Here is a 20,108-nt window from a genome sequence, read left to right on the forward strand (position 1 = left end):
GACCCAAAAAGCTTAGGGCCTTATATTCAAATTACATAAGCAGATTTTCATGCCGATCGTTCCCAGGAGTTGTGAAATTGAACAATTCCGACTCTCTTACCAATTGGTGGCAGTTGGGTCGAAGATTACTGCGATCATATGAAAATACCTGAATTGACAGTGTCTGCACGTGGTGTGTCTTCTTAATCTTGACATAACGCAAATTTGACATTTACATAATGAAGGTTGCCTGACTTTATAATACGAAACAAAAATAATGTACTAATAAATACAATCAGCAACTTGTTACTTGTCTGAATACAATCTCCAATAGTTTCCATTGGCATTGTAATAACAAATAATGGAAGACTGTACCTTAATACTAATACCTAGCTAATTTTTGGTTGACGTATAATTGTTAGCACCAGTAACTGAGCGAATATGAACAAATCAAATCAAGCGTCAACACGATCCAGCTGTTAAGTGAATCGTTCCGTGTAATTGGTATTTAAAGTTGACGATTGCTCACGACGATCGACGTGGATCGTTGAATCTGTTTGGGTCTACGAGTCAGTAGGTATAATTAGACCTTAATACAAAAACTTAAGTTTTGCAGTGATTTGAGCTTTTCATTAACATATTATATTGTGAGGTTGCCGCTAATTAAAAAATGATTAATACTCACATTTAAATGAATTCTCCGGTGTTCGTCACTATCCATATCAAGAAGTTCATCTATATCGACTTCAACTTCATGAGTTTTTACATTATCCTTCTGTAAAAAAGAATGCCATAAAATTATTTAGAGACCAAAAACAGCAATATGAAAATTCAATAATAGGTACGGCATTTAACTGTTCAGTATCATTCAATTGCTAACTACTGTCCGACAGTAAGATCTCGTCGATAACCGAAAGTCGCTGTAGTCGCATATAGAGGACTTCTCAGTGACGTAGCTGTCATGGCGGCAACATGTGTTTAAATAATGTATCGTCTCTTTCTTTAGATGAAACTTCTTCTAAACTATTCTTCGCAATAAACCATAATTTTACTTATAATAATTCTAATATCACTCCTTTTTATTTTAGATATATTTTTATTATAAAAACATCAAATTGCGTTAATTAATAGATCCGTACACCACAGAAGTGTAAAATGAAATGACAAATTTAGGGGTGTTCCTCATTTGTAAACAGAAGTGCGATCAATTGCACAGGAGGGGCTTGTTAGTACACAGCTTTAATAAGTGGACAAGAAGTTCTTGTTTGACAATACAGAAAAAATAATATTCTCTGGACTACATAGCAACATTAAATGCATTTTTTTGTAAATAAAAAAAATTGTAGCCGGTTGTGAAGAACTCACTCTTCACCAATTCTTATTCTTGCGTTGTGATACTAAAGACAGAACTATAGTCGGCAACAGAAAGTATCAAAGGCTCACTTTAATTTGAAATCAGTATCTGATTCACCGTCGAACAGAACAGTTATGCTTAATGTGACATATAAAACAAGTATTGTGCGGCGATATATCGAAAGGATTTGATGAGTGGCATTAGAATTAATGTTATAATCATCCAGTGATACTCAAGTTGCCCCTAAAATGAAACGATCGTAGTTATATCTCACGGTTTTTCGGCGGGTCAACTCTATTGGACATATTATGATTCAAGAATGGAAGACACTCAACCACCCAAAAGGCTGTCCAGTTGGGAGATCCAAACTATGTAGAAAGAGATACAGCATCCCCCAGCTAAGGGTAGTGGAGGTAGTTGCAAGCAAGAGAGAGGTAGACCGGGATCTGTTTCTTGGACCACGCTTCATCCAGAATGAGAATGGCCAAGAGTTGAGTTGTAGTTTCGATGATGATGTTGGACTATTGATAGTGACAATTATTATTATGAATCAGGTATTTACCGGAATTTCGTATAACTTCTGTAGTTCATCGTAGAGCCACATCTCGACGGCGAGGCGCTTTCGGATGAGGGCCATCTGGTGGCTGCCGTACTTGGCAGTGAGGAACTTCTCTCGCCTCTCCTTCACCTCACCCTTCTCAGTGAAGTTGACGTGCAGGCCGGACTTGGCCGGTGATCTCTCGGTGGGTGACATGATGCTGGAGGGGGGCGGGGCTGGAGGGGCTGGCGGCTGAGGGTAGCCGGCGGCCGCCACTCCACACTCCATGGCGCACGGAGCCGCTGGACGGTTCTGGAAACAAAAACGATCACACATTATTAATATTGAATTTTAATCTACATGGAAAACTCGGCACAACTGTAACTCATCGACATGAGTAGGTATGCGATTTAGATGTCATTTACAAAACACTGACGCACACAGCGTCGACACAACATTGTTTGTTGAAGAAAGCCGTTCGCACTTGCAACAAAGTTGGAAGATGGTAAGCACGAATGCCACTTTTGGCTGTAGTATAGTTACTAATGGGACATCCATAGACTGTTTCCGCATACGGCTGTAAGCCACATGGCATACGAAACGTATGATTTAGGTTCATGGAGATTTTGTACAGGTAGCTTGTATAGTGTGCGTGTCGCTCTTGGCCGTAGACCACATATTTTTCCGTACAATTGGTCGACGAATATTATTCCAATAATTGAAACACTGTGCGTCGGTATATTTTTAATTGATCGATGTGAGTAGGTACCCAACATCTCCGCCTTTTTCTTATTATTACAAATAAAACATCAGTCAGTGTCAGTAGTTGGGTTTTTCGAGATCTTATGGAGTTTAAACTAGCAATTACCTATGTCCTATATCTTAAAATTTAGAGAAGAACTGCCATAATATATCAATCAATCAACTGTAAATTGGCAATACACATTTAGAGCAGTGCTCGAAATGGAAAAATTTACGAACCGGAGCGCTCGACAGTTTTCTGAAGATTTTTACATAGTTTAGTTATCAAAGTTTATGTGTTTTTTTTTCATAAAAATAAGTGTGTTAGATTTTCTATTATATGGCCTATCCAGCTCAGATGGTCAAATTATTTATTCCACGAGACGGAGCGATAATTTTACCGATTTCACGAACAGGAACGGCGCTCCGGTGCATTCCGGTCCATTTCGAGCCCTGATTTAGAGGCCATCCATGGACTGAAACCGTATGGCGGCTTAGATCCGTGTACCATACTAAACTTATGATTTTGTTCATGAAAATATATTTTCACTAAATTTGTAAGTGTAACTGTATGGTATAAACCAGTGGTCGGCAAACCGCGGCTCGCGAGCCACGTGTGGCTCTTTGGCCTCTTGAGTGCGGCTCTGCCACAAATGCCCTCTGCCCTATTTGACATGGCTACAAAGAAGAAGCAAAGAGAAACGGAAGACAAAAACCATGAATTTAAAGTTGAAGGACCGAGACTTTCGCGTTTATTCAAAACGTACATGGCCTACCGGCCTGTATTATTTGTGGGGAAAAATTGGCGCATAACAATAAGTCAAATTTGGAGAGACACTTTGAAACTAAATACGCCCTGCCACGTCATTTAGCAGTACATATCCTGTCGGTGATCCAAGGAAGAAAGCGGTTGAGTAACTTTAGAAGAATCAAGAAAAATCAATTTCTGTATTTAATTACTGAATACAATCTTCCAACAATGTTAATATTGCAAGTTTTGTGGTTAGTAAAGAGATTTATAAGAGAGGAAATCAAGAGTAAATTTAGAAATCGTTTTATTGATGAGAACCTGGAAATGTGGTTAAAATTAAAAACAACAAGATGCAAACTTGACTTCCCAAACTTTTCAAGGAGATGCAAGGCCAATATTCACATTGAGTGTTTGTCAGTCATTGTCATGATTTAATTTTATGAATACCATAACTTATAATTTAATTTTTATCAATAAATAAGATCATTATTACGTATGGTATCAAGTTTTATTAAGTTATACAGTGTAGGTACCTACATATTATATAATTTAGGTTTCATAAATTTGGCTCTCAAAAGAAATCTCAATCGTTGTACTGTTGATATTTGGCTCTGTTGACAAATGAGTTTGCCGACCACTGGTATAAACGAATACGATCGGATATTTATAATATACTTTGTGAAAATATATTTCCATGAACAGAAAAGATAAGATTAGTATGGTACAGGGTTCGAAACCGCATACGGTTTCAGTCCATGGATGGCCTATTAGATCCATCAGACGTGAAGTCATCATAACCATCAGGTTCCTGGGAAACACTGACGGTAAAAGTGCGGACACTAGAGTCTGTCTTCTATAAGCTGGCGTGCGGTTTCTCCCCATTCAGCACACAGCATTCAGCACTGCATTCCCTCTCGTTCGTTCCCATTAAAAACTTGAAACAACAGTCAAACGCGATGGCACAATGCTTTCATTCGCGAACGACGTGACGTGAACGCCAGCTTATAGAATACAGACTTTATGCACATTATATCTTTTTTTTCTGACGATAGTCACGAATGTCATGATGATCGAAGTCGAACTACATACTTCTATGTTCTTCCTCTGAGTCTTGTATCGTCAAAATGCGCCATGGATGTCTCCTAAGACCAGTCCAGATGGCGCGATTTGACTCGTGCGCATTCCAGGTACTTGTGACCTCATTGAGCTGTCCAAATATAATTCAATTCAATTCAATTCAATTTATTTATTTTTACATATTGTGGACATTACAAATTATAAGTTTAAGACGTTCACAACATGAAATAAAAAAAAAGAGATAGATAGTATGTTATTAAACAGTAGAAATATGTACATACAAAAATATTAATTATATAGGTACATGGAAATACACCGGATGAGTTAAGCAGACCCTATTTTAAAAATTTATAAAATAACGTCCACCTATACTCATCCTCACGTAGGTGGAATATATCAACACCCGAAGCAATTTCGTTGAACATAGTTATCGTAATATAATCGCCGCGTGACACTTCTCGCGTGTGGTCGAGGTACATGTGACCTCATTGAGCTGTCCACATGCACTCGCAGCGTATCGCGGCGAGACACGCGTCATCTGGACAAGCTCTAAGCACTGGACTTCGCAGTTCATTAGTTTACTGGCCTTGGTCATGCAAAGCTACTTTTCTTCAAATTGAATAAAATTCTATAGAATAATTATAATCTTATAGTTTTGAAAATGTTGGCCAATAATTTGAGCTAGTGAAAACGTCGTGGGTCGACGGAGGTCGCATACAGACTGTCAGTGGCTACAGACAACCGGTGATCCGCGAATTTTTGGCATCCAAATGCACAATATGCTAAAAATTCAAATAAAATCCTCAAAACCGGTGCACTTGCAAGTGTTTATGCACTGTATTTTTGTTCTTAAAATAGATTAATGGTTGTACGCGACGAAATCAACTGCGATCAGACGTTATTATATACGTTACCAAATAAATACTATGTTTTATTTCTGCGTTAGTGGTCCGCAGGTGTAAAAATGCCGCCCTACACGATGATGAAAGACGCTATGGGCCTCTCAATGCCTTTCGCTATGCGGGATCGACGGAGAAATCCAATCGGATTTTCAAATATGGTTGCGACGCTGAAAAATTTTGAAATCTTCAAAGAATTTGCATTTCCTTGGATATATAATAAGTTTACGACCTCTGTCATTCTACTTTTAATCCGTAGCTATTCAATTGTCTATTTAATTATATTTTATTTAAATAATATAATTGATTTTGCACTTATTTAATTGTCAATTTCAAAGCTCTTCGTTTGAATTGCAACCTGCAAGTCATTGTATCTAGGAAATTTTAAAAGTTGCAATCAAACTTAACTTCCGCTATGGTGACATAAACAGAATAGAATTAAAAATAGATATTCTGTGTTTTTTTCTCGCCATTCTTAAATACCTACATACTTCTTACGGATAAAATTAATAGCCAGTCCAAAATAGAAGACTCGGCCGCCGTAACCGTGTTTTGCGCATTTTTAGTGGTAACTTACGGTGCGTGTGGGCCGATCCTAAGTAGATATTCTGATGTTCTTTTATGGTAAAACAGAAATATGTACCTACTTATTAAGTACTTAATGGATAGATAGGCATACCAAAATAGATGACATAACACATTAATCTGGATCATCTGTTGTCCCCCGTAGTGAGCCATCAGTACGGGGGTCCAAAACATCATTCGAGTCCATCTAACTCAGTGATTCCCAAAGTTGCGACAAGGCGCTAGAAGGGGTGCACCAAAGAACGGTGTGAAGGTACTATGCTGCTCAAAATGGGCAAAGAATACGAATGGTTATGTCAGATTCTTTAAGTGTATGAAACATTTTAATTTAAGCCACAAAGTTTTATGCATGTAAATAACACATATCGCATTTAAATAGCTTTTAGCTGAGCGGCAACGGTAGCCGAGTTGATAGAGAGGCCGTAGATGAAGCCGCAGATTGCGGGCTCATTCCCGCGGCTGGACAAAAAATATATGTGTCTTTGAACCAATGCAAGGACCCAATATTCTAGCAAAAATTGTTAGCCAGCAGCAAAAAAATTTGAAAATAGCCGATATACTGGATTATTTGTTAGATTAGGTTAGGTTTTCATTCTTGAATTTTGCCAAAATCAGCTATGAAAATTGAATTAATGTTTATGTTTATGCACCCGTCAATTTTGGGTGAAAGCTGTTTCCCCATGTCAGGCTCACCAGGCACCAATAGCGAAGGCTGTGCGGCTGGTCAATGCACTCCCTAGAGATGTAGACATTTTTAACGATGCATCACTATGCATTCTGTTTTTAAAATTCTATTTTATTGTTCAATTTGTATTTTTTTTTTAAATTTCTTTTCTATATATATTTTATTATTTTGTTGCTAAGTATGTTTTTTTCTATATCTTGTTTTTTCTCTAGTTGATTTACTTGTACTCTTTATTCTAAATGTTATGTTGTGAACGTCTTGAATTAATAATTTGTTATGTGCTAAACGTGTCTTTTTTTAAATAAATTAAATAAATATTGAATCTAATAAAATTGGAAACCGTATAGTATACGATCTTCTCTTTCCGATAAGAAATCTCACGGCGAACTGTGCCACGGTGAAATGTTTTACGTACTATTTACGTGTAACCCGTAATAGCGGGGCGTTCGTCCGAATACATTTGGGAAGCTCTGATTTATCTGAATCTGAGCAAGGCCGAGGTTGTGGACTACGGTAGTGATTTATTATGACTGGCCGCGAATGTTCCAAGCGAAGGAGCACCAACTTACATAATATACCTACTTAATACTTACCTGCCTGGTTATGGAGATTTGGCGTTTGAATAATGATTTACGCTGTACTATATTACGATTGAATGTTGCAACGATCATTTTACATAACCGACCGCCCGGAGATTGACTAGAGGGGAAACAGCGTTACGCTACAATGGATTGGCCTTTTATCTGCTTGATGAATGAAAAATGCAAAATAATCGATTATTATTAGGTTCGACAGGGTTACGTGGCAGTTGACCTACCTACAGCTATTCCTATATTATATACATCATTACACCGAAAGACAGATTAACACAATATAGAACAACAACTTATTCAACTGTTATTTTATTCGACAAAAATTTCACGAGATTTAACAATGTAACATTCTTTGAGGCCATCCACGGATCATGGAACCGTATGCGGTTTAGATCCGTGTGCCATACTAAGCTTATGATTTTTGTTCATGAAAATATATTTTCACTAAATTTGTAAGTGTAAGTGTATGGTATAAACGGATGCGATCAGATGCTTATAATATACTTTGTGAAAATATATTTCCATGAATGGAAAAGATTTATTTATTTTCAATTTTTTTTAAACATATTGTGGACATTACAAATTATAAGTTTAAGACGTTCACAACATGACATTTAGAAACAAAGATATATAAATATAACAGTATTACATAAAAAAAGAGATCAGTAGATAAATTAGATAGGTACAAGGAAGTACACCGGATGAGTTAAACAGACCCTATTTTAAGAATTTATAAAACAGCGTCCACCTTAACTCATTCTCACGTTATAACATAGTTATCGCCCTCCCAATTGGCATTACCAGTGGCTGGTTGGTTCTGCACCTTGGGAGAATAAACAACTGATGGTCTCTATTTCTAAGATAGTTATCAGGGACACACAGGTCAACACTACCCAGAATGGCAGAGTCCTCATTTATACCTCGTGTAGTATACCTCGTAGTAAGATAAGCTTAGTATGGCACACGGTTCGAAACCGCATACGGTTTCAGTCCATGGATGGCCTATAATTTGTCATAAAAAATCAACATGCATCCATTTAATGTTATGTTTATTGTTATATTACTAATAATAATAGTATATTCATTGACATGTTTTCTTTTTCAAGTACATATGTAAAGTTTTTTAGTCATCTTTACACGATTTAAGAATATATTCATCCGACGCCATGACAAAAAAAATCGACGTGCGCACACTTCGACTGTCGGTCTCCGATTGGCGACTAGTGCGAAATTTCGTCGCACCTACTGTTGAAAATTATTTTTGCCGTTTCACTGAAGTACGCTCTTAAACGTTTCTCAAATTTCAATGATAGGTAATCTAATAAATTATTTTTATTCAACGAATAATTCACAATATAGGTAACATTCTTTATTGAACGAACATACACAATTCGGAAACATTCAGACAGTGACATCCCTAGGCAAAATGCCCCCCCTAGGCAGCGCTAAAAAGCCGCCCCATTTTTATAACCCTTTCATGACTCCAGTATCTAAGAAATGTGTTGTATTGATACATTACTAACAAAATATACACCAATAAAGCATACAAAATTAAATTTAGATATAAAAAGCGAATAAATATTATTAAGTTAGACACTTACCCAAATCATCAAAGTCTGATGTCGTATTTGGTTGATATTTCTGACACATTTGGTTTGTACCATTTAGCAATACACAGATTTGTTATTTCCACACCATTTTTACAAAGCTATTATTGTAGGTAGGTACAACATGTAAACAAAATATTTTTAGCTATTTCTGTAAGTGGGTATACCAAATCTCGATTTGCCGCCCTTCGAGTAACTGTCGCCCTTAAGCGACGCTCAATCTGCCTACCCCCACGGGATGTCACTGCATTCAGATATCAGATATCAGATCAAAATACGGTGCGTAATTTTATCATTTTCTAATGGTTTTTTTAGATGTTTCCATGAAGCTATTCGATCAAGAACCCAAAATTATTGGGAATTGGTTTACCGTGTGCTAAAACATGATATGAAGAGATCCATAATGGATCTCGAGTGTGGAAAAATATAGGATGAAATTACTCAACACGTGTTGAAGAATAATATGTTATTTTCAATAGATACGTCTGTTTCAATACTATGCATTAAAGTTTGTCACATAAACGAAACGCGCATTCAATATTTGAGGACAGTATAACGCGATTTGTGTGTAGTCTCTGCTAATAATTTATTATAACAATTAAATTAAATTAAATTGAAATCTGAAAGGTATGTGGGGAAAACAATCGAGATTATTTTAGCGTTTTTATTCGAATCTATCAATTCGTATTTTTTCGATTGAATTGAAAATCAATTTCACCGAATGACGGATGTACGAATGAAACAATAGCTAGAATTTAAAAAATAGTTCGAATCGATTGTGAAAAAAACTAAACATCTATTATTTTTGATTAACTATCCTGTGTACCGTAAAGATTTCGAAGATTCTCGTCGCGCTATTGGGCAAGCGTGTTTTTTTTTATCACCGTTTCTGATTTAAAATTAACCACCTGATAGGTAATTTAACCGGAATTGACTGCCCCATCCACACGTCGCAGTGGAGAATAGAGAAATAACTAATCGTGTAAAGTTTTCGATGCAAAACGAAAGATTTACTGATTCCAGTAGCGTACCGTTAAAGATTTTTATGAATCTGTTTGAGACTGCCAAAAAATACCGGAAATAAGGTTGATGTATCGTATACATTTATTGGAAGCAATTTCGGATATATTTTCTATATCTTTGAAAATTAATTTATCGCTTCCATTTCGATGACAATATTAATGATGTCATATAAAATATTATCTTAAAAAGCTATAGTATCACGCAACAATTATGTATACATACGACGTTGTGTATCTAATGTAATTTATTAATTGAGTTAGCATTTACTTGGTAGAATTCCATTTTACAAGAAATGAAAATATAATTAATATTAAATTCTACAGGTTTTTAAAAAAGGGTTTGTCGATAGCTATTTCGGTTGTAACACCATTATCAAGACTATTCAGATAGGCCGCTTGCCCTTGCTTAAATACTACACGTGTATAGATAGAGACAGAATACTTTATATAATTTTATAATATAATTTTGATATCCATTAAAAAACCCATTTAGGGTTTTCAAAGTATTAATAATATTAGAATTAATAATAAGTGTACAAATTCATAATATTGCTGGAACGAGTAAGAGAATGTATTCTGACTCTATCTATACACGTATAGTATTTAAGCAAGGGCAAGCGGCCTATCTGAATAGTCTTGATAATGGTGTTACAACCGAAATAGCTATCGACAAACCGTTTTTTAAAAACCTGTAGAATTTAATATTAATTATATTTTCATTTCTTGTAATGTAATTTAATTTCACACTGAATATTAATATTAAATAATAAAATAAGTAAAAATTTACATATGTACAAAAGGATTAATCAACTGTTTCAAAATGTTTTACAATGTTTGATTTTTAGCCATTCACTCAACTCTATTTATTATGGCCATATCCCCGACGTAAACACAAATATTGATTAGAATAAACAGTCACCGGGATTCAAACGAAGAACCTATAGATACGCTTCGATATAGGTTGAATATAAAATATTGCGAACTAACATAAAATAATGATGGATATAATATATTAGGTTTAATTTCACGAAGGGAAAAGGAAGGTTGGATGACCCGAAGTTGGTGCTAGGAAAACAAAAGGAGCATGCGGCAGACATAACGTAGCGGAGACGTTTCCTGAGGGAGGGCAAAATCCACATTGGGTTGTAGTGCCGATGTTGATGATATTCTTTGGGGTACGGGCTTGGTACCGGGTACGGGGTACTTGGTAGATACTATCTACTAGATAGTAGCTTTTCCTAAAGTACATTATTTTTCAATATATCGATCGATGGTATACAACCGAAAAGCTTGTCACACAATGACACCTCAGTTATAGACAAATTAATGATAGAGCCAAACTGTTCGTTATTATTAAATATTGAACATAGCAACACTAAAAATGCAATAAATATTCCGTCAATCGCTTTGGACGGATTGGACTGATTTAACCAAGTTAAAATAATGAACACATCATGAAGATATAATTTTTTTATATAATTATACGTGATTTTAAATGTATTTATTCAAAATCTTCATTCCGAAGAAAATTCAGAATACGCCACTGGATGTAAAAAATACTCATAGATATCTCTTATATGCAAATCGTTCACATTATCAGAAATTTTCATCGACAGTACTTTTTTGTGTATAATTGTGCTTTAATTCTTTTAATATGCAAATGAATATCTGTGAACAAAGCAGAGAACTGGCAAACTAGCAGTTAGTTATAGAGATTCAAATTGGCTTCCGATGATCATACTAAACAAAACAGTTAACACGCACACACAAATGTTAGAGATGTCTAAGAGGTTTGGGCGAACCAGTTGATAAAATCGACAACTCCGTGCAGAGCCGGTTGATTGAAATATTTAAAAACAATATATACAAGGTAACATCACAGGACATAATATTATTGATTATTAGGGTAAAAATTCGAAAGCCATTCGTTATAGTGTAGACCAAGATTTTAAAGGTAGATTTGGTTTATTTATGACTTACCAATATTGAATGTGCGTTGCGTTCACGCGGTAAATTTTAATCATGCATAATATTATGATACAGACGTCAATATTGAAAATAATATTATATTCTTTAACACCTACTTAATTAAGTTTATCCCAAATTTAACCACACTCGAGAATCGTACCTTCTTACATTAACACCCTGGAGATAAACGAACTTTCAATTATTATTGTTGTAGTCCTTGCGTAACATACTACATCTACATATTTTCGACAATAGCATTGTTTCATATTGCGTTCAGTATAAATTTGAGATTTTGGGGATTCTATGCTTTTTTTTTATCAATTCGCAGTAAAATTACTATCACCTATAATATATATCTATTAAGGTTAACAGGAGACAGCAGTATACACTATAATAAATAAGTATAAGATATAAAATAAATGAATAAGTGCTGGTCCCAATAAGAGGCGGACACATAAATCACAATTAAACCAAACAGTAAATAGCGTTATAAAAAATCACGTACAGTGGTGAGATATAAAAGATAATTAATTACAAGAAAAAAAAACCGAATAAATGAAAAATAAAATATTCAAAAAACATAAAAAAGTTAAAACTAATATAAGTTTTGGAGCAACTTCATAAACCGTTCCATTCGATCACTATGATGATTCATAGTTCTGCAGAGTCGAGTCAATGGAACATAGTAACCGAGATTGATTTTATATGTTTGAATGTTTAGAATTGAATAAACTAAACTTACTAAACCATCCTGGCGAATGAATTAAATAATGTTTATTTGATTCCGTCGTGAGATGGAGTGCGGGTATATTTTTACCACCTTTTTATTAGCTCGTATTCTTGTTTGTCCAAATCTTGCAATCGATTTTTAACTAACTTCTCGACTAGATAGACATTTAAAACTTTTAGAATATATCAGAACACGACGACAATGCATTCTTTTAATACTTTTAGCCATCTTTAAGCAAAATTGAATTCATATTCAGTTAATTCTGTGTTGTATGGAAATTTATTTCGGAAAAAAATCGTAAAAAGTAAAACACTATTATTGGTTGCTAAGGGGGTCCTAGCAACTAAATTATTAATATATACGTGCGTTACTATGGAAATCAATATGAAATGTCAAAATGACATTTCAGTATTCAATATTTCTATCAAGTACAAAAAAAAAGTATTTATTAATACATAGAATTGTCAAGTTTATATGATTCAACCAATTACATTATTAATGGACGACGCACTCAGTACAGTAGCTAGCAAGTAAATTCACTCATAGTGACATTCGCACGTGCATAGGTAGACGTCACGCAATATCCATTATGCGTTATCACGCATCGGGAATTTATAGCAATATCACCTTTATTGTAATGGCGTTAGAACAGTGTTTCTAGTATCAATGTTCGTTTGAGCGAACCCGTTCGAACCAAGCCATTCGGCAGACCCAACAAAAAGCATCGGGAATTTATAGCAATATCACCTTTATTGTAATGGCGTTAGAACAGATTATCCCATTCGGCAGACCCGACAAAAAAGTGAGTGTCATTTTTTTCCCCAGATCCATATTAATGTCATTGGATTCAACAGAAAATTTAAAAACGTGGTATATAAAAAGTTCTTTTTATCTTGTAATTATTATGTTATTATTTAGTTAAACAGATTATTCGTTTTATTATAAAGAACGGTAGTGCAATCCCAAAACAGTATAATAATATTATATTCCTCTTGAAACAAAAACATAGTATACACACCGAACATGTACATACGTAAGGAGTCTAATCAGGAAGGTGGTGAGTCTATCGTCGGGTACTCTCGGGATTCGAGAAATTGGTGTGTTAAATTGCATCACAAATTATGCAAACAAATAAATTTCATATTATTTTGGTATTTAAATACCAATTGTCAATATTTTATTAAGGCTTATACTTCAGTTGAGGCATGGTCTAAAAAGATCGAGGCTAGGCGATGCGCGGATTGTGCAAATAACGCGTGCCGAACGAAATATAATTTGTCATAAAAATCCAACATGCATCCATTTAATGTTATGTTTATTGTTATATTACTAATAATAATAGTATATTCATTGACTTGTTTTCTTTTTTAAGTACATACATAAAGTTTTTTAGTAATCTTTACACGATTTAAGAATATTTTCATCCGACGCCATGACAAAACAAATCGACATGCGGACACCTCGACTATCTGTCTCCGATACAAGTGAGAAATTTCGTCGCACCTTCTGTTGAAAATTATTTGCCGTTTCACTGAAGTACGCTCTTAAGCGATCCGGTTGATTGTTTTAGTTGCCATCACTAATATAGATTATATTACTATTTTTACTTAGACATTGTAACTTGCAAGACTAACGAGGAAGCATTTTCTATATAATGTAATCAACATAACTTCAACAGATGTTCTAATTCAATCCGTATGCCACGCGACGTCAAGTTTATATCTATAAATTTGGTATTGCCATTGTAATGTATGTGATTGATGGAGAAATCTCAGATAATACAAATTTAATAGGGATTTCAATAATTTACTATTTCATATAGTATGAGAGAACAATGCTCTCCGCACACTACGTCTATTATAATATGTTACGTTATCACAAATAGAAGGAAATCTCAAGTTTGTTGTTCAATATAAGAATAGTTTGGACATGGATATCGTACGCCCGATAGTTTGAGAAAAAAACTCGATAAATACTAAGCGATTCGGTTGTAACTATCATTTACTAAGGGATATTAGCCGTATCCAACATAGATACGGCTAAGATCCCTTAGTTTTTCAGACTAGCGTCCGAACTGGCCTAGTATCGCAGTAGTTACGGCCATAATGCTTTAGTAATAATACTGTGTGTTAATAATCTGTGAGTTCGTTCATCTGGAGAGAGCACTTATGAGTCCTCTCCATCTTTCGACCTGCCAAAATATCACTAGTTTCCAGATTGTCAATTTTCCTTCGGGCTATATGACCAAAGGGTAAAACAAATCAAGTGTTTGAAATATCTTTAAAATACGCAAACAGAGAGCATAGATGCACTGAAAATGAGGCAAGTTTTAGCAAGCCGATTGCATTGATTGGCATAGTAGTGTGACGAGTTGACAGTTATGGAAAAATACCACGATGACGTCGATGACGTATTCCAACATTCTCAGCGATTATAACTCTCGGATTAGCTTAAATTTCATGGCCAACTATTTCGTAGCATTTCTGTATATAAACACTACATCTATGTATTTACTAATCTATGAAAATAGGATTTTTCGAAAAATCTTTTTTAATTGATAGATACGTACACTAGGTACACTGGCTTATATGTACAAATGACCACATAAACAATTAATAAGAAAGAAATGTGTAGCTAGTCCCCATTAACCAAGAATTTGAAACGACAATACAAAGCCTACGGTATATTCTCAAATATTATTAGGTACTACATATTGAATACGTGTATCGTTTACGTTTATAGCCTCACCCATAAGGTAACCATTTCCTCATTATTTTTGTGGTCTCTGGAAATTACAGATTCATTTGTTTTATGATTCTCATTGCCTGATTTAGGCATAAAGCCCAACAAAGCGGCGCTCGGTGCGCTCACTACGAATTAGGCCCCCTCCCACCCGCGCATTACCCTTTACCTATGTAATAAGGAGCACAAGAAGCACAAAATAATTATTATTATCAGCGGCTCTCATAACAAAGCAATAAAAATATTATTAAATTTCTCGGGGCTTGTGATTAATATTCACGATGACATCATTCTACCAGCGATATATCGGACACGCAGCAACTAAACAATGAGTTCACTGTTATTAAATAATGCCTACTCGCCCGTCTATCGACGACGCTTCCAGAAGCGTGATTTTGCTTGCCGTGTTCAATGAATGGGCTACGTTGTATTTTCGTTAATTCGTCCCGCTGAGAAGCCAAACAACGGTGAATCATGGGGCGGGTGGGCACAATGCGTCGTCAAATCCAGTGTGCTCTGGCGTATTTGATTACGTTGTATTTTCGATGATTTACGCGCCACTTGTGAAATTTTGCGTGAGTGCCCCACTCGCTGCGTTAAGTGGGTTTTACGCCTTAGGCATAAAGCCCATTGACGCAGCGAGTGCGGCGCTCGCGCAAAATTTCTACAAGTGGCGCGTAAATCATCGAAAATACAACGTAATCAAATACGCTAGCGCACACTGGATTTGACGATGCCTTGTGCCCCGCCTGCCGCATGAGTCACCGTTTTTCGCTTCTCAGCGATACGATTTAACGAAAATACAACTGAGTCCATTCATTGAACACAGCAAGCAAAATCACGCTGCTCGAAGCGTCGTCGATAAGACGGGCGAGAAGCCATTATTAAGAACAATGTACGCTTTGTTTAGTTATTGCGTGTCCGATATTTAATTACAAGCCCCGAGAAATAATATAATATTTTTATTGCTTTGTTATGAGAGGCGCTGTAATAATAATTATTTTGTGCTTCTTGGGCCCCTTATTACATAGGTGAAGGGTAATGCGCGGCAAGAAGCGTGTGATTATGGTTATGAATATACGCTTCTTACGCCGACTTCGCCCGCTTGTCCGTCTTGGTGGGCTTTATGCCTTACAGAACAAAATGTGGTTTGTTGTTGTTTATATTTCTCCACGAATAGTAATTATTTATAATGGGAGCTATTTGCGTAAAATTCCTTCGCTAAGCGAGTCGGTAAACACGCTTAGCGGGATGAAATTTCCAGTTGTCACGTTAATCAACATAACGCTTTTCGACAAAATGAACCCATAAAAGTGTTAATGACCCGTCTTACTAGATAATAATGCATACGATACAATGAAGCGAAGCGGTGGAAAAACGCTGGCTGGAATTATTATTAATATCACAAATCACGATGCGTTATTATTTTTGGAAAACCCATCCCTTGACGATGAGAATGTATGAATGCAATATATGCAGGATATTCAGGGAACACGATACTATATCGAAATTGCTAAGCCAAAAATGACTAAGTGATATTAATATTAAGACGGTACTTCAGTGAAACGGCAAATAATTGTCAACTATAGGTGCGACGAAATTTTGGACTCGCTGGCAATCGGCGAGCAAACGTCTAGCTGTGAACACGTCAATTTGTTTCGTGATGGCGACGGGGGTAATAATTCTTAAATCGTGTAAAGATGACTAAAAAACGTTACCCATTTACTTGAAAAAGAAAACATGTCAATGAATATTATTATTGTTACTAATATAACAATAAACAGAACATTAAATGGACGCATGTTGGATTTATATGACACATTATATTTCGTTCGGCACGCGTCATTTGCACAATCCGCGCATCGCCTAGCCACGATCTTTTTAGACCATGCCTCAACTGAGGTATAGCCTTAAATATATTTGTTGTGAAATCAGTTCAATGAAAGTTGTGTAACGTAAGTCATCTTGTGAATTCGGGAATAAGGTACACAAATGACACAAACGCTGAGATAGTGAAAATTTGTGAATATTTAATTATCAATGTATGGTTTCAATCAAAATTACAAATAACATTCAAATGATAAATTATTTCCGAGAGTAGATTCACTTCTACCATGCGTGTTTTATACGTTTTTTTTTTGTTTTGTATATTTTAATTATCCAAAATGTCGCTGTATTTTGTATGATTGATAATTTTTCAAAAGATGTAGGTACGCTTTGACGACCAATTTTAGACTGAGAACACTACAACCAGAGATGACGTGTATTAGCTATTAATTAGTAGGGTTTTGCGATTCCTTTCTTCACTAATATCATTTTATGGTCTGTAAGTTGTAGTATTAAAAATAATATAGGTATACATATCATTGGCGAAGGGTGGCAGTAGGCTGTTAAGATTCGACATAAATAGTGCATACTAAACTTTGTCAGTCATACTTATTTGTTTTCATTGAACTAACAATACAATTTGCAAATGGTACTGGTTAGTTTTTAATATCCAATTAAACCCTGCCTAACCAAATCATAATAATGTTGGTATGCCATGGGCGGACCGACAAAAATAGTGCACACTTTTTAGGCATACTTATTTGTTTTAGTAAAATTAAAAATACATATTATAGATGGTGTTGGTTAGTTTTTTTTTAAAACCAAACAATAATCGATTAAAAATATTCTTCTATCTATAAAATATCTAAAATTATGTATGGTTTAAGGGCATAATTTTAGATATTTTATAGATAAACGAATATTTTTTGACTATTATTAACTATGACTTGAATTTGGTAGGATTTAATTGACTTTAAGCCACTAACAAACACTATCTATACATTCTTAGAGCAATTAAAACAAAGTGTTCACTATTTATGTCGAATCTTAATAGCCTAACTCTACCCTTACCTATGTATAAGTGTATAGGTACCTACCTAATATATAGATACAATAATTTTAAAAAAATATAGAAAAATGCGCTTCAAACACAGGTATATAATATGCTGAGAACCAATTCTGTCAAAACATATCGATAAAACCAATCAACGCATGATTTTTCTTGCATCCAAAGAAAGATATGAATGGAAATAATGTTAAGTACGAGAATATGTCAGATTGTTACCTGCAATTTCGGCAAGAGTCCTATGGTATGATACCTTAAGAAACAGGTTCACGAAACACTCGGAAAATGACAACGGAAAGCGAGCTCCATATATTCTGCCGAGAGCGAGTTTTTAATATGAAATTTCCCCTGGTCGCCCGGTTACGGTCCACCGGGAAATTTCCGGGGTCTCACTAAAGGTGGCCGAGCGGAGCCCGTGAAAAACTCGGCTTTGCGGTGCGACAGAAGATTATAACAAAAGACCAACTGCCTAAGCCCACATGTATTATTCCAAGGCATGAAAGGCAACAAATATGGCGCTGAGAAAAACATATGAAAAAAAGACATGTAAACTCCATTTAAAATCCATAAAAAAATACCTCCATACTGTGAAGGTACTACTATCTATTGTCAAATTGTTTATCTACGATGTTAATTTGTTCACATTATTATGTATCTTAGTTTGGAATAGGTGGGATTAATATGTCATACTACGCCAATTATTGCACTTCGTCCGTGTATTTTAAAATGATGGAAAATTCATTATTCTAACATAGTAGGTTTTTATATTGAAAATGATTATTCTAATAGTGTCATATTTATATCAATGTATTTTATTTTTAGTTTATTACCAAGTCACTAACCTAAATGTAATCTAAGAATAAACAATAAGAAATTGAAGAAGTTATCATTGATGATATTGAAGTTAAATAGTTTTCAATGTGGAACCCAGAGTGTTGGAGCTGAGCTCGGAGCAGGAACACGGGCCAGTGGAGCAATGGGGTTTTACCCGGAGCAGGAGGGGAGCTGGAGCACCGAAAAAATGCTCCACTGTTCCGGATGTTTTTTTATCATTAAATTGTCGTCCTAAAATCCAATGAAAATATATTTATTAACACTTTTGCAATACTGGAATTATTTGAAATAAGTTAACAGTGCCGAGTGATAAATAATCTCATTTTTTGACATAAGAGGCAGATATTGAAAGACGATTAGCTGGTGAAAATTTTGTTTAATAGAATTAATAATGAAAAGGACGAATAATAAAGGTTATTTCAAAACCACCCATAAAAAACTTTATTTGCATATTTGCCCGGAGCGGAGCAGACCCTGAACCCTCTGATATAAACACCCAGCCTTATCCAGCCCACTGGAAATCGACATCGGAACCCTTGCACAAAAAACCTGTGCCTTATGGATTGGACTACGAAGGTCATTCAGATAATAATCTATTATTGATTGGTCGGTTTAATCCTAATGGTAAGATTATATTTAAACTTTTTATCGACTGCTTCTGTATTTACAGAAATTAACAAAATAGCTAGGAAGTTATACCTACATTAATTATTCTTTTTTTTAATTAAGTAACTTCATCTATTGATACAAAACATAATACGTTCTGCTAAATAAATGGGCGTTTGATTTCATATTTACGATTAAGCAAAAAACTAATTTAAACGCACATAAAACTAATTAATAAAAGGTTTCCGACGTATCCACACCTCCGTGCAGACAATGACTACTTACTGATATTAGTTTTTTCATGTGGAAAAAGCTAAACAGTGCTTCTGGCGGTAAAATTTTAAATTAAATTTTATTGCAGACAGGTTAAAAAAGTCAAAGCGCATACTTTTGTTGTCATGTTGCATATTTTAAATTCTTCTTTGACATTATTACTGCACGTGGAATATTATAACAAAAATATCTTCACAGTGGTTTCTTTTTTAAATTACCAGCGATAATATC

The 20,108-nt window shown here is 35.1% G+C and overlaps 1 protein-coding gene across 5 annotated transcripts in view; it reads right to left on the minus strand.

The window, feature by feature from the left end:
• The window catches only part of LOC147078380 (protein phosphatase 1 regulatory subunit 14B), a 104,604-nt gene that overhangs the window by 4,645 nt on the left and 79,851 nt on the right, over positions 1–20,108 (minus strand). For all 5 annotated transcript variants that reach the window (XM_085959058.1, XM_085959051.1, XM_085959064.1 and 2 more), the window contains 2 exons: positions 1,896–2,183; positions 665–754 (listed from right to left, as the gene is read on the minus strand). In XM_085959058.1, the coding sequence (XP_085815184.1) occupies positions 665–754; positions 1,896–2,159 (354 nt within the window). In that variant the 5' untranslated portion in view covers positions 2,160–2,183. The remainder of the gene's footprint in view (positions 1–664; positions 755–1,895; positions 2,184–20,108) is intronic.

Source organism: Rhyacophila brunnea, unplaced genomic scaffold, assembly GCF_057557595.1.
Source record: "Rhyacophila brunnea isolate RB1 unplaced genomic scaffold, BYU_Rbru_1.0 scaffold_11, whole genome shotgun sequence".
NCBI classification, from domain to species: Eukaryota; Metazoa; Arthropoda; class Insecta; order Trichoptera; family Rhyacophilidae; genus Rhyacophila; species Rhyacophila brunnea.